The sequence below is a fragment of the Orcinus orca genome, chromosome 9 (genome assembly GCF_937001465.1).
Source record: "Orcinus orca chromosome 9, mOrcOrc1.1, whole genome shotgun sequence".
NCBI lineage: Eukaryota > Metazoa > Chordata > Mammalia > Artiodactyla > Delphinidae > Orcinus > Orcinus orca.
This window is the reverse complement of record NC_064567.1, coordinates 13,091,285-13,107,968: the sequence shown is the minus strand read 5'-3', so window position 1 is coordinate 13,107,968 and position 16,684 is coordinate 13,091,285. Positions and strand designations below refer to the sequence as shown.

Genomic DNA, 16,684 nt, shown 5'->3' with positions numbered 1-16,684 from the left:
TACAACACTCCTGCCTTGAAGTTCTCTAAACCTTGTATCTATAAACACATTTGTTTCTACTCTACCTTCAAGATCCAGAGATACAAACCAAAGAGTTCTTAACCAAAGAGTTCCAAATGATGACAAGATCTCAACTGGGAACCTCCCATACCCCTATGTACACACACTTATCCCACTGTCTTAAATTTCATCCTCACTACCACACTAATCTGTTCACTGTCAACATTAATCCCTTTATTTTTTTCAGATTTCTTTGCTGTTTTACTTCCCATACTTTGTGGCTCACCATTTCAACAATGCCAATGGTAACATCTTAGATTGGTTAATTCTTATTCTTTTACCAACTTGCTTGTCAAATACCAACTTTGGGTAAATTCTATCATTCAATTACTCCATTCTTTCTCTCAGGTTACCACACACTACTGAAGAAAATAATAAAACAAGGCCAACTGGTTCCATTATCAATTCATGGAAATTAGTCTTTCACACTACTATATGAAAATTTGTACTTATTTATTTAATTTTTTGAAATATTTATTTATTTATTTATTTTTGGCTGCGTTGGGTCTTCGTTGCTATGCGCGGGCTTTCTCTAGTTGCGGTGAGCGGGGGATACTCTTCATTGCTGCATGCGGACTTCTCATTGCAGTGGCTTCTCTTGTTGCGGAGCACAGGCTCTAGGCGCACGGGCTTCAGTAGTTGTAGCACACGGGCTCAGTAGTTGTGGCTCCCAGGCTCTAGAGCGCAGGCTCAGTAGTTGTGGCGCACAGGCTTAGCTGCTGTGCAGCACGTGGGATCTTTCCAGACCAGGGCTCGAACCCATGTCCTCTGCACTGGCAAGCAGATTCTCAACCACTGTGCCACCAGGGAAGCCCCTGTACTTATTTTTAATTCGTATTACATTTCTCACAATACTTACTCCCACCTTTCCTATGCTTCTCTGGATCCTAACTTCATCCCCCAACCTTTAATTCACTCAAGAAAATAGCATTACCTTCAAATTTACTCTGAAGATCAAAGCCATCAAATAACAGCTTCCTCTCTTTCTTTGTCCAATCAATTCTCCCCATCTTTCCCCATCCTTCTTTTGCTCTCAATTTAGTATTAACACTGGGTGTTTAGAGCCTCTTCTGTGGAGGCCTTGGTTCATCATTATCTCCATTTTCTCTCGTATCTTCCAACTTTCTCTTTTTCTCTGTTTTCTTACCCTGCAACCTTGAGCAAGTCCTCCCACATAAACATACACCTCAAGCACCATTACCAGCATCAACAAAATTCCTCTGGTGCTTCAAGAAGCTGCAAAAAACAGATATTTCTTCAGCAGGCAGGTTTTCCAAAACCCCATTCCTTCTCATCAAAATCCTACTTATTGGGCTTCCCTGGTGGCGCAGTGGTTGAGAGTCCGCCTGCCGATGCAGGGGACACGGGTTCGTGCCCCGGTCCGGGAGGATCCCACATGCTGCGGAGCAGCTGGGCCCGTGAGCCATGGCCGCTGAGCCTGCGCGTCCGGAACCTGTGCTCCGCAACGGGAGAGGCCACAACAGTGAGAGGCCCGTGTACCGCAAAAAAAAAAAAAAAAAAAAAAATCCTACTTATTTTTCAAAGTTTAATTCAAAGGTCTGCTTGGTAAAAATCCAAAATCGGTATTTTCTTTTCACTTCCTTTGGAGTATTACCACACTCTTCTTTATATGGCTTTTTACAAAATCATTTGTGAAAAAACTTTGTGAGCACTAAGTGAAATAATACTAGCAAAGGAAGTTATTACAGCAAAAACCCAATAAATACTTTTATTAGTAGTAATAAGTAGTAATAGTTCTTATCGTTATTACTGTATTACTTCGCTGAGTTCTCAGCATGACTCTACTAAATTATAAGGTAGTTGAGGGCACAGCTCATGTTATTTATTTATTTATTTATTTATTCATTCATTCATTCATTCATTTAATGGATTCTTTTCTCAAACTGAAGTATAGTTCATTTATTTTTGAACTTAAAAAAGAATGTAAGAACACAATATTATTAAGATGAAAATACTCCTCAAATTGATCTACAGATTCAATGCAATCCTTATCAAAATCCCAGCTGGTTTTTTTTGCAGAAATGGACAAGCTGATCTTAAAATTCACACAGAAGTACAAAGTACTTGGAATAACCAAAACAATCTTGAAAAAGAACAGTTTGGAGATTTACATTTCCTGATTTCAAAAGTTACTAAAAGCTACAGTAATCAAAACACATGATATTGATACACATATAAAAAAACACAATAGATTGAGAGTCCAGAAAAAAAGCCGTACATTTATGGTTAACTGGTTTTTGACCATGTTACTGGTACAACTGAATATCTGCATACAGAAGAATGAAGTTGGACTACTACCTAACATCATATTACAAAATTAACTCAAAGTGTATCATACACTTAAAAGTAAGAGCTAAAACTAAAAAACTCTTAGAGAAAACACAGAAGTAAATCATCATGGCCCTGGATTAGGCAATGGTTTCTTAGATGACACACCAAAACACAGCAACCAAAGAAAAAGTAGATAAACTCGACTTCATCAAAATTAAAGCTTTTGTGCTTCAAAAGACACTATCAAAAGAGTGAAAAAAAGACATCCCACAGAATGGGAGAAAATATTTGCAAATCATATCTGATAAGGATTTCCTACCAAGAATATATAAAGAACTATTACAACTCAGTAATAAAAAGACAACCCAGTTTTTTAAATGGGCAAAGGATTTGAATAGACATTTTTCCCAAGAAGATATACAATATATACAAATATACAAGATATACAAGATACAAATCTTGTATAAGATTTGTATATATATACAAATGTATATATATACGTATATATATATGTATATATATACATATATGTATATACATACACAAGATTTGTATATAATACAAATCTTGTATCTTGTATACAAGATATACAAATATACAAATACTAATAAGCACATGAAAAAGATGCTTAATATCATTAGTCACCAAAGAATTACAAATCAAAATACCACAATGAGATGCCAATTCACACCTACTAGGATGGCAATAATAATAATAAATGGAAAATAACAAGTGTTGGTGATGATGTATAGGAACTGGAACCCTCACATTTACATTCCCACATTGCTCGTGGAAATGTAAAACGGTGCAGCCACTCTGGAAAACAGTCTGGTAGTTCCTCAAAAAGTTAAAACACAGAGTTACCAAAGGACACAGCAATTCCATCCCTAGGTACATAACTAAAAGAACTGAAAACATATGCCTACCACAAAAACTTGTACATGAATGTTCATAGCAGCTTTATTCATGATGGTCCAAAAGTGGAAACAACCTAAACGTCCATCAGTTTATGAATGGATAAACAAAATGTGACATATCCACATGACAGAATATTAGCCATAAAAGTAATAAATGCTACAATGAATGCTACAAGCTACAACATGGTTCAATTTTGAAAACATTCTGCTAAGGCGAAAGCAGCCTGTCACAAAAGGCCACATTGTGTATGATTCCATTTACACGAAATGTCCAAATAGGCAAATCCATAGAATTAGAAAGTAGATCAGTGGTTGCCAGGGGCTGGAGAGAACAACTGCCAATGCGTAAAGGGTTTCTTTTTGAGGTGATGAAAATGTTTTGGAATTAGATGGTGGTGATGACTGTACAATTCTGTGCATATGCTATAAACTATGCAATTGTACACTTTAAAAAAGTGAATCTTATGGTATATGAATTATTTCCCAATTAAAAATGGGAAGATGGGGACTTCCCTGGCAGTCCAGTGGTTAAGACTTCGCCTCCCAATGCAGGGGGTTTGGGTTCAATCCCTGGTCGGGGAGCTAAGATCCAACATGCCTCATGGCCAAAAAACCAGAACATAAACAACAGAAGCAATATTGTAACAAATTCAATAAAGACTTAAAAAAATAATAAACAAAAAAATTAAAATGGGAAGAAAATTCAGGACGTACTTAATTAAAACATAATGGGAAAAGGCAGTGGAAGAAAAAATTTTTATCATTAGAGTTCATTATATTTATTCTTTTTAACTTAATCTTACAAGATACAATGAAATCTTTCAAATTGCCCACGAGTGATAATTTATGAACTGTTCTGCATTCCAAAGGAAGTACCTAGCTTCCAGTATTATTTTCTTCGCAGATTTTTTTTTTGGGGGGGGGCACACTGAGTGGTATGCAGAACTTCCCTGGCCAGGGATTGAACCTGTGCCCCCTGTACTAGAAGCACAGAATCTTAACCACTGGACCACCATGGGAGTCCCAGTATTATTTTCATTGCAGTATTTGTTTTGATAAATGTCTCTGCATTATCCTGGGTTCTACACAGACTACAGATCAGAAAGGCTGTCAGCATCATAATAATGATATAGCAATTAAGAGCACAGGCTCTGATAAAAAAGAAAAAAAAAAGAAGACATACACGTGGGGAAAATGTAAGCAGTTATAGAAGACTCATAAAAAAAAGAAAAAGAACACAGGTTCTGAATTCAGAATGTCTGGCTTCAAACTTTGGCTACCCCATTACTAGTTGTGTAACTCTCGTCATGTTATTATTAAAACCCTCTGTGCCTGAGCTTCCTCATCTATAAAATGTAAATGAGAATATTAAATATAACTCACAGGGCAGGTTGAGGATTAAATGACCTACTGTATGCTTAGAACAGTTCCTGGCACAGCAAGCACTCAATAAATGTTAGGAGCTTTATTGTCATCATCTGTCTGTCTGCAGGGGACTCCAGCATACATATAAATTCAGGGGTAGCTTGGATTCAGTGTGTTAACACTAGATATGTAGGGTTATTCCAGAAACTTTATCCCTTCACCTCTGGAATCCAATATATCAGGTCTAGAAAGAAGAATCTACTACTAGAAAAGCATCTAGCATTATATCTTACACACAGAAGACATTCAAATAATTTGTTGGATGAGTAAATACAGAAGAATTGGGAGAAAAATAAGAAATTCTGGGGAACGACTTTTAGGGGAAACTCATCTTTTCTTCCTCTGTATGATGGTAAAAAGAAAAGACTGGAACCAATGATTGAAAAGACAAACCTGAAATTCTTTAGAGTACAATAGTTCATTTCACTGCAGTTATCATCAAGGGAATAAACAGAATGTTAATTATTATTCATACGCCAGTTGGAGAAAATCTAGAACTTAAAAACTCGTTTTTAAATAAATTAGTACATAGAAAAAAGAAAGCCACAAGGATTTCTGATGGTGATATAAGTGATTTCATTCTGTTCTGCTAAAAGGAAGAAATGGAGAGATAGGTAAAGATTTATCTCTCTATGAAAACACCAAAGGGGTTTCTTTCGAAATGCTATAGCACAACTTCTACCTGCCAGTGCACAAACTAATCTGAAGCCAAATTGTGAACACTGGGAAAATTTTACTTTTTAGCCTCTTATTTCAGGAAATGTAAGCACAGGCACTAGTCTAGGGGTGTATGTAACCCCATTCTAGTTGGTGAAATGTAAAGACTTGTAAGGGATTTGAGGGGGGAGGTTTTCCTCCTTGCAAGGGCTCAGTACACCAGAGAACATCTGTGATCCCTTCTTCCTGATTTGACGTCTTGTGTTAGAGTACGATTCTCAGATGTGCTGCAGTTATGACAGAAAAACCAAAAGGACTACAGCAATCTACCCCAGTGTCTGACAACCTTGAGCTGTAGAACAATCTTTGAATAATTTACCTTCGTGTTTCTTGTTATGGGAGCGGAAATTAATACCGCTACATGTTTGGACAAATTGTTATTTGTTTTTTGCAGATTAAAAACATTTGTAATTTTTATAGATCTCCTAGACTTATTCTCTAATTTTTCTGATCTTTCCTTTAATATTTTCCATCTTTGTTTTTTTCTACTTTCTGGAAGATGTCCTTAACTTTATAGCATTTGTTTGTTTGTCTGTTTATATGCACATGCAGATACACACACACATATTTAAATTTTCTGTTATGCCATTTTAATTTACTATTTTAGTTTCCAAGAGCTCTTATTCTCTATTACTTTTGCTTCTTTAGTACAACCATGAAACAAGAACAGATTACTATATTTTCTCTTATCTTTGATGTTAATTATAGTTATTTTCAAATTTTCTTCTGTTCTCTGCACTGTTTCTGAGTTCCTTTTGACCATTTCTGCCATTATCTTTCCTGTTAATAGCTTTCTTTAAATATCTGGTTATTTATTCATTAATCTTTTTTTTAAATTTTAATTATTTATTTTATTTTTGGCTGCACTGGGTCTTCTTGCTGCGCGCTGGCTTTCTCTAGTTGCGGCGAGCGGGGGCTACTCTTGGTTGCGGTGTGCGGGCTTCTCACTGAGGTGGCTTGTTTTATTGCAGAGCACGGGCTCTAGGCATGCAGGCTCAGTAGTTGTGGCTCGCAGGCTCTAGAGCACAGGCTCAGACGTTGTGGCACACAGGCTGCTCTGTGGCATGTGGGATCTTCCTGGACCAGGGCTCGAACCCATGTCCCCTGCATTGGCAGATGGATTCTTAACCACTGTGCCACCAGGGAAGTCCCTATCTGGTTATTCTTAACTGTCCATTCATATTTAAGAGTTAAGGACTCTTGATGTCAATACTACCCAAAGTAATCTACAGATTCAGTGTAAGCCCTACCAAAATGGCAATGTGTTTGGAGAAATAGAAAAATCCATTCTGAAATTCATGAGGAAATTCAAGGGATCCCAAATAGCCAAAACAATTTTGAAAAAGAACAAAGTTGGAGATTTGCATTTCCACAGTGAGATACCACTTCACACTCATTAGGATGCCTATTATTAAACATACACACACACACACACACACACACACACACACACAGAAAATAAGTCTTGGCAAGCATATAAAGGATTGTTAGTGGGAATGCAAAATGTAGCTGCTTATGGAAAAGAGAATGGCAATTCCTTAAAAAATTAAATATAGAATTGCCTTATGATTCAGTAATTCCACTCTGGGTATACACCCCCCAAAGAAGTAAAATCAGCATTATTCACAGTAACCAAAAGGTGGAAACAACCAACCACTGAAGGTAGCCATTGATAGATAAATGGATAAATAAAATGTGATATATACATACAATGGAATATTATTCAGCGTTAAATAGGAAGAAAATTTTGACACATGCTTCAACATGGATGAAGCTTGAAGACATTATGCCAAATGAAATCAGCCAGTTACAGGAAATATGTTAGAATTCCACTTATGTGACATTCTAGAGTAGTAAAATTCATAGAGACAGAAAGGAGAATGGTGGGTCTCAGTGGGTAATCAGTAGATTACCCACTTAAGGGCCTTCAAATAGCAATACCCACAAGTCTTTTCCCTGGGCCTGGTCAACTTTCCTCAGGGAAGAATACTGCCATCTGCAGCCAGGCTCCTCTTCACAGTATATCGAATGGTGGTAAGTTCAATGTTTTATTATTTCTATGTTTATTTTCTGTAACCCACTCCCCTGATTAACATACAAGCTATCTGAAGGCATAGCTGGAGGTGGGGTGGGCGGGGTTGTTTTTTGTTATATCCCCTGAGCTTAGACAAGTACAAATATTAGCAGGCACTCAAAAATTATCTGTTGAACAAATGAATCAAAGATTTACGGAGCACTTAATATGTGTCAGGAACTATGCTATTTCATAATTATAAACTCAATTTAATCTTTAAGTTACCATATGTGTGATACAGTCCCATCTTACCAATGAGGTGAGGTATAAGGAGGTTAGGTAACCTGTCTGCATAAATTAAGGCAGAGCCAGAATTTAAACACAGGGTCTGTGTGACTCCATGGTTCATCTTAACCACTATATTATACTGCCTTCTACAGAGAAATTGTGTAGTGTTAGTCCCTGAGAGTAAGAATCTACCTGCTGATGATATAACCTATGAGGTATAGTCTGCTGTATACCGTCCTCGTTAGATGTAATTCAAATAGTAAAAAGCCTGAAGCGTATGTGTGTGGAGGGGTAGTAAATCCCTGCAACAGTGAGACATGGTGATCGATGCAAATGGATTACATGAGGATGGGGAAAGTTTCCCGACACAAAATGGTTGGCAGAAAAACTGCTGGTTAAGTTGTCTAACTCTGATTAACAAAGAATTACTATTTTCACCAGGACTATTTGCCTCCTTATGACTCCTTTGCTCGTTCTCCTCACACATACAAGTAAAACAGACAGCATGTCTATTTATAATAGCCCGGAGATGGAAACAACCTAAGTGCCCATCATTGGATGAATGGATAAAGAAGATGTGACACATATATACAATGGAATATTACTCAGCCATAAAAAGAAACGAAATTGAGCTATTTGTAAGGAGGTGGATAGACCTAGAGTCTGTCATACAGAGTGAAGTAAGTCAGAAATAAAAAGACAAATACCGTATGCTAACACATATATATGGAATTTAAGAAGAAAAAAAAAATGTCATGAAGAACCTAGGGGTAAGACAGGAATAAAGACACAGACCTACGGGAGAACGGACTTGAGGATATGGGGAGGGGAAGGGTGAGCTGTGACAGGGCGAGAGAGAGTCATGGACATATACACACTAACAAACGTAAGGTAGATAGCTAGTGGGAAGCAGCCGCATGGCACAGGGATATCGGCTCAGTGCTTTGTGACCCCCTGGAGGGATGGGATAGGGAGGGTGGGAGGGAGAAAGACGCAAGAGGGAAGAGATATGGGAACATAGGTATATGTATAACTGATTCACTTTGTTATAAAGCAGAAACTAACACACCATTGCAAAGCAATTATACCCCAATAAAGATGTTAAAAAAAAAAAAACAGCATGGGATATTAGAAAGTACACTAACTATATTCAGAAGTATGAATTCTAGTCCTAGCACCGATACTAACTGGCAGTGTGCTCTGTGATAAGCCATATGAAGAAGAAAACAGTTTATTAGCAGTTATTTCCAAACTTCCAAGTTTATTTTAGAAATGCAAGCTTACTTTCTCTTGAAATACTGAAGATTTACTTACCCTTTAAAAGTAATTAGATTACTAAATTAGAATTTTCATTTAGGAGTCTGTCAATCCATGCCTAAAAATCTCTGGCATTTGAAGGCAAATGGTAACCTGATCATTTGTAATTTAGGGTTATCTCCCAGTGTGACTAGTGATTACAGTTGGAGCCAGCTTTTATAGAGACAGCCAGTATAGTGTAGTGGTAAGCAGTGTGGGCTGTGGAGCCTGACTGCCTAGATTCCATAACAGCTTCCTAGCTGTGGGAGCTGAGTGACTTACATAGGAAACTAACGCCAAGAAAGCCTACCTGTGATTATAACAGTAACTACTACCTCACAGGATTAAGAACAATGACTAATCAATAAATTTACAGTTATGTTAAAGGTTTGATACAAAAGCCTGAAGGCACTATCAAACAGTAAGGCTAAGCAATTTTGAGCTATTTAAATACTGTAGACTTTATCCATAAGGAAGCAAAAACCTATTTTGTGGGGATTTGTTCTGGGAAAAAGATATTTCACAAAATTCTCCCCATTTTCTAATATGGTAACTAGTTTGCTGACCTCCAGAAAAGACTGTTTTCTCTCTCTCTTTTTTCCACTAAGTTTTTGTTTTTTTTTAAACCAGGGTGATATTTTGAAGCTTATATACAACTTCTCCTTTAGTTTTGATATTTTCCAAATTAGAAAATACTACGTTTATTGTAACAAGTGAAACAAGATTAAAAAGTACAATAAAGACAAAGCTAATTCTCTCTTCCCATATCTACTTCTAATCCCACTCCCTAAAATAACCAATATTACCAGTACAAATGCTTTTTTATAAGTTCATTTTCTTCTTTCCAAAATTACTACATATATGATACTCAAAAGCTTACCTCCAGATATATTGATGGTGGATTATGCTCCCCACCAAATTTGTCCAGTAGGGCCTCTATATGCTCCTGTGTCAATTTAATCATTTGTTTGATATTCCACACCTAAAAAATATTTTGAAAGAATTTGAATACAAATCATTTAGAATATGAATTAGAAATATTTTAACATTTCTATTAAAATACTGCAGTAACTGCCAGTGTTCCTTGAAATTTAAAGCTTAGAGACCTTAGAGATCACTTAGTATAGTGGTTTTTCCCTTTTATTATTAAACTTCTTTAAATTTTTTCCTACACTAGTAACACAATATATTCTCAACTATAAAAGATTTAAATAATACATGAGTATTCAGGAACAAGCAATGAAAATCTCTTTTCACTTTCCCCACATTGCTGGGCCCCCTGCCGAAAAGGTAAGTGCTGTTTACAGTCTAATATACATTCTTCCATGTCTCCTTTTCACTCAAGTAAAAAACATAAATATATACATATATAAAATATACAACTATATATAATATAAATATTACATATTAAAATATTTTTAACACTTGCTTTTTTCACCAAACAACATGCCTCAGAATTCTTTCCATGTCAATACACATGTATTTTACTCCATTTCAAGGGTTGTATAAGCATCCTTTTAAATGGCTGAATTAAGTATAGATAGATCTAACATTCATTTCAAAATATTGTTATGGCACTGCTTATTTCAACGGTCTTCAAACTTCAACGGTAACCTAAGGTTAGGTCGACATGGATGATTTTAGGAGAATCAATTTCCAGATCCTCAATGTCTGTCTGTACTCTTCCTAGTTGATCTGCTTTAGAACTAGTTCTCCTTTCTTCCTCTCCTTTTAAAATTACCACTTTGTAATTCTCCACTTTGTAAAAGAAAGGCAAAGTTCTTATCCATCTCAAATCCTACTAAGGTGCACTGTTCTGAGCTGTATAAACTTCAAAGCACCTAACAAACAAAAGAAGAAGGAAAAGGGGGGAAATTAAGAGCAAGACCTTATTTTATTAATGAAACACATTCTTGGGAAGGCTCCAAGCCTCATCCATTTAACCAGCCAGCCAGCTGAGAATTCAGAAGTCTCAGCCAGCTGAGAATTCAAAGTCTAGAATTCAGAAGTCATAATACAGGCACATATTACATGTTTATTTTAAGATAAATAAGAAGTCAGATTTTTTTTCCTTACGAAAAATGAGTTCAATTTATCTGAGTGGTGTGAGAATCTGCTCTGCATACGGTATATGATAGATACTCTCTACAAACTGAATGATTTGAATCTGCAATTTTAAGGTGTAACCAAAATCTATTTAACATATACTAGAAATCATGGTCTTTTAAACTATTACAGTTATAATGAAAACACATGAGACAATTTTCTAAAAAAATTTTATTTATTTATTTATTGGCTGCATTGGGTCTTTGTTGCTGCGCGTGGGCTTTCTCTACTTGTGGTGAGCGGGGCCTACTCTTCATTGCGGTGCACGGACTTCTCATTGCGGTGGCTTCTCTTGTTGCAGCGCACGGGCTCTGGTGCGTGAGCTTCAGTAGTTGTGGCATGTGGACTCAGGAGTTGTGGCTGTGAGCTCTAGAGCACAGGCTCAGTAGTTGTGGTGCACCGGCTTAGTTGCTCCACAGTATGTGGGATCTCCCCGGACCAGGGCTTGAACCCATGTCCCCTGCATTGGCAGGCGGATTCTTAACCACTGAGCCACCAGAGAAGTCCCAAAAATGTGAGACAATTTTAAAATGTACAAGGGAGAATAAGTGAGCAAAGGGTTTCAGGACCCTTGGTTTATTTAATAATTCCTTACTAGAGGACATTTAGATTATTTCATTTTTCTCAACTTCAAACAATTCAGTGAATAGCTCTGAAATGCCTTTCTGGGCAAAGGTACAAGTTTTCCTTTTAGATACTAAGGCAAAGGATTCCTGGATTGAAGGATATGCACATTTAAAAAGTTAATATGCCAAATGGTCTTCCAAAAGGAAAAAGGTACCAAGATACCCTCCTACTAGGGTATCAGTCCACCCTTTTCCCCACAATCTCACCAACACTGGATATTTTCAAATTTTTAAACTTTTCCTGATCTTAAGGGGAAAGATGATCTTGTTTCAATTTGTATTTCCTAGAAAGTTGAGCATTTTTCATGTTTATTGACCATTTTAATTTCTTTATGGAAAATTCCCTATCTGTATCCTTTCTCCCCATCTATTTTTTTCTTGTTCATTTATAGATACCCTTTATTCTGGATATTCTGGGTATTAATCCTTATTCTCCTACAAACGTTACAGTCTTTCCTTCTTTTTACTTTATGTCTCTATAGTCACAGAAAGTCTTGCTACTCAAAGCACGGTCCATAGACTACCAGCAGCATAATCTTCTGGAAGTTTGTTAGAGTAGCAGAATCTCAGGCCCCATTTCAGACCTACCAAACTTTAACAAAGTGATCCTTATTAAAGTTTGAGAATGACAGAAGTTTCTAATTTTTTCTACAGTCAGATATTACAATATTTTCCTTTATGACTCCTTCGCTAATTTCTCATATCCCCAACAAGTATTAGATATCTTCTTTTCTCTAGCTACACTTACACCCCAAGTGATCTTACCTAATCTTGTGACTTTATATGCCAAATATGAATTGATGAAACCCAAATTTTTAAACCCAACTTTATCCTCTCAACTCCAGACTTTTTGTCCAACTGCTTACTGAATATCTCTACTAAGATAACTAATAAGCATCTCAAACTTAACATGTTCAAAAGTCAACCTTTGATCTGTCCCCCCAGAGCCCCTTCAAAACTTGTTTTTGTTACAGTCTCTTCATCTCAGAAAATGACAAACTCCCTCTATGATGAGTTCATTGACCACCCAGGCAGAACTGCTTTATAGTCAAAATTTGATATCCTAAAATTGCTTATGTTTTTCATGTCTATTAGCTACTTTGAGATCAGAAACATGTTTTATTCATCTTTTATTCCCCCATCACTTATCTTGGTGTGTCTTTGTCATAACATGTATTCAATTAGTGCTGGAGCTAAGATTTAAGCTGTCTTCAGAATAGCATAAGAGAGAAATATTAATCCTAGTTCAGCGATTCTTTCCAGTCCAGGAAATTAAGTACATTCCTTTTTTTTTTTTTTTTTTTTTTTAAAGCTCCACAGATAAAACTCATGTGCAGTTAGGGTAAAGAACCATTCCCCCAAAGAATGGGAGAAAGGGAAAAGAAAAAAAATTAGAGAGGGCAAAGAGCATGGGGGAAATGAGGAGACTGAGCTGATTAGAACTGATTAGAATTAAATTTTCTTGCTGGAGGTAGAAAATGCAGGGCCTGACCACAAATGCCTGAAAGGCAGGTTTCTTAACTTCCAAACAAAAGCAACTTTATATCCGAAGAATGAAGAAAAATCACTATGAACCCTAGCTGTAATCAGAAAAGATGAGTCTGGGAGAGGAACTTCTTTCAGATTTTCCCCAAAGAGTAAGAAAAAAAGCTTTGATGATATTTATACTTTGACGATATATTAAAAAGTAGAATAAGATACTGTAAAGTTAACAGTAGACATAGAGCTTTGGCCTTAAAATGTCTTCTTGGAAAAACAAGAAAAACTGTTACAACAATCCTAAAAGGGAAATGAAAGAATTAAGAACAAAAAACTTCAAGAAAGGTATTAGAAGATTTCCTATCCTTTTTTGATCTCTTCAGTAGAACACAGCAATTAAAACCAGGCAATACTAGTAAACAACTTATCATTTCTAGCAACTTTAAAAATGGCAAAATTCACTCTCCAAAAAAGGACTGAATTTTTTTTTAAAAGCCAAGTTAAAATATAATGCAGACAAACTGCTATGGGAGGAATTGAAGGGTAGCAAAGGCAGAAAAAACTATAGCCACTGACTCCCCTCCTCCCAATAAGAAGGTATCATCCAAATTATTGGTTTCTATCAAACTTTTAAGAAATATACTATCAATTATTAATAGGTGATAATATATGTAAAAAAGAAAATCTTCCAAATTCATTTTATATGTCAAAACTTGACAAAGATAAGACAAAAAAATAAAGCCACAAAATAATCAAACCTGTGAGGAAAGACAAACTCTTAAACATAATTCAAAACTATATATGTATTTTTTAATGTGGGGATAGTCATTCATTAGAAATCCAGTAACATTATACTTTAGGTCAAAGGAGAAAATTACAGGACTAGTCTAATAGATGCCAAAAAACAAATGATTATTACCAAAGATAATAAATAATAATAAAGAAAAGACTTTTTCCTAAAATTCCAAGAAAATTGTTAAAAGAATCATGGTACTGAAAGCAAGAAAACTAGCACATCTGTCATTCACCAGAAAAAATTCTGAGTAATTCCTCTAAAATAATACAGATATAATCAAGCTTGACCAAAAAAATCAAAGCTAATAAACTGTGGACCAAAATATAAGAGGAAGTTCCTACTGAAATAACTCTGGAAGATCTCAAAGCTTAAAGACAACACATACATATAAAAAGGAAGCATGAAGAAACTACAAAGACTGAATTTTGAATCATATAGTCATTAAACAAAATCTCAGTATAAGTAAATAGATTAGACTTGAAAAGAGAATTAAAGAACTAGAAGATGATTCAGAGAAAATTAGCCAAAAGGCAGAAAAAAATGAAAGGAAAACATGAAAGACATAAAGAACAGAATTAGTAAATGCAGAGGTAAACAGAAAATGGGAGAGATATTTGAAAAGAAGATGGCTGTAATTTTCCAAAACAGTTGGAAATCAAAAATACTCAAGAGTAGCAAAATGAGTCCTGGCCTGACAGATAAACCTAAATCCACAACCATCCAGGTTGAAGTGAAAATGCACAAAAGTTCTTAAGGTCAACCAGAAAGAAAAGAAAGATAAATTAGACTGATGTCATACTCCTAAGAACAGTAAAAGAAGCCAGAGGATAATGAATTGACTTCAAGGTGCTAAAAGAAAATAGCTAACAACCTAGAAAAAGGAAACTGAACCCAGAATAATATAAAAGAACAGTATGGCAGGCTAATTAACATCCCCCAAGACGTATCCATCCTGAAACCCAGAACCTATAAATGGTACCTTATATGACAAAAAGAACTGTGCAAATGTAATTAAGTATCTTGAGTTAGAGAGATTATCCTGGATTATCTGGGTGGGCCCTAAGTGTAATCACGTCCTTATAAAATGGAACTGGAGGGAGATTTTACTACAGAGCATCAGGCAATAGGAGACCTACCAGAGAGGTTTGAAGATGCTACACTGCTGGCCTTGAAGTTGGAAGAAGGGGCCATGAGTCAAGGAATGCAACGCTAGAAGCTGGAAAAGGCAAGGAAATTGCTCTAGAGAGAGCACAGCCTTTCTGACACCTTAGTTTTGGCCTAGTGAAACCTATTTCAGACTTGCTAAGAGAATAAATTTGTACTGTTGTAACCCACCAAGTTTGTGGCAATTTGCTATTGCAGCCACAGGAAACTAATAAAAATGGGGAACCTAGAAACTATAAACATGAGAGTATATATAAAGTAAGCATAGACTATATAAAATAACAACTGAAACAATGACTACAACTAATGGGAGAAATGGCCAGCACTAAAGCATTTTAAGGTCCATCTATTTATTATTCAAGAAGAGGAGTTCTGGAGCATCTTGTTGTGTTGGACAGATGTGAAAACAACACAGGAGCTAGCCTGAAGGGACTCCTACTGGTCAAATTTGGGAGGTTTTCAGCAAAAAGAGTAAAGACTACAATTAGCTATAATAGACTGCATACATTTAAAAAAATAAAAATTCACTAGCCCATAAAAATAGTGTTTGATGGGAGACTTTAGGTAACTGTGACATCTTTAGAAAATTAAATATTAATGGAAAAGAATTATGTATTTATCCTGCCTTTTAGGGGAAAAATCATAGTTATTCTCATTTGATATAAGAGGCTCTTCTTTTTTTTTTAATAAGTAAATAGCACGTATGTTTTTTTTAAATTAATTAACTGATTTTTGGCTGTGTTGGGTCTTTGTTGCTGTGAGCAGGCTTTTCTCTAGTTGCAGCGAGTGGGGGCTATTCTTTGTTGTGGTGCGCAGGCTTCTCATTGCAGTGGCTTCTCTTGTTGCAGAGCATGGGCTCTAGATGTGTGGGCTTCAGTGGTTGTGGCATGCGGGCTCAGTAGTTGTGGCTCACGGGCTCTAGAGCGCAGCCTCAGTAGTTGTGGTGCACGGGCTTAGTTGCTCTGTGGCATGCAGGATCTTCCCAGACCAGAGCTCAAACTTGTGACCCCTGCACTGGCAGGCGGATTCTTAACCACTGCACCACCAGGAAAGTCCCAAGAAGCTCCTCTTTACAAAACAATGACAGCTAATATAAAATAATTGATTCAGAAAAGGACAGGATGCTAAAACCATTAGGTGAAAAATTGATGAACAGGATACTAGCATAGTGCCAAAGTATTTCCCCCCAGATTAAAGACAAAGGGAAACATACACCTTTACAAGGAGAGATGTGGCTTAGAATCAGTAACAGTGACAACTTGACAAGTGCCTCTTAATGTGATGCAACATAAACAATACATTATTTATCACCCATGAAGTATACGTGCAAAACATTTAAATAGAATCTAAACCTTTATACTTAGCTTCTAGTTTAGATGAAATATAAGGAATAAAGAAAAATATGCTAAAAGAACCACAATGAAATAATCAGACAAATATGGAATATGCGACATTCTGTAAGATATTTACCTTCCTTTGAAAATCAAAGCTATGAAATCAGACA

The 16,684-nt window shown here is 36.2% G+C and overlaps 1 protein-coding gene across 5 annotated transcripts in view; it reads right to left on the bottom strand.

The window, feature by feature from the left end:
- BRAF (B-Raf proto-oncogene, serine/threonine kinase) overlaps positions 1–16,684 on the bottom strand; it is a 163,648-nt gene that overhangs the window by 94,568 nt on the left and 52,396 nt on the right. For all 5 annotated transcript variants that reach the window (XM_033432330.2, XM_033432332.2, XM_049715082.1 and 2 more), the window contains exon 2: positions 9,890–9,991. In XM_033432330.2, coding sequence (XP_033288221.1) covers positions 9,890–9,991 — 102 coding nt within the window. The remainder of the gene's footprint in view (positions 1–9,889; positions 9,992–16,684) is intronic.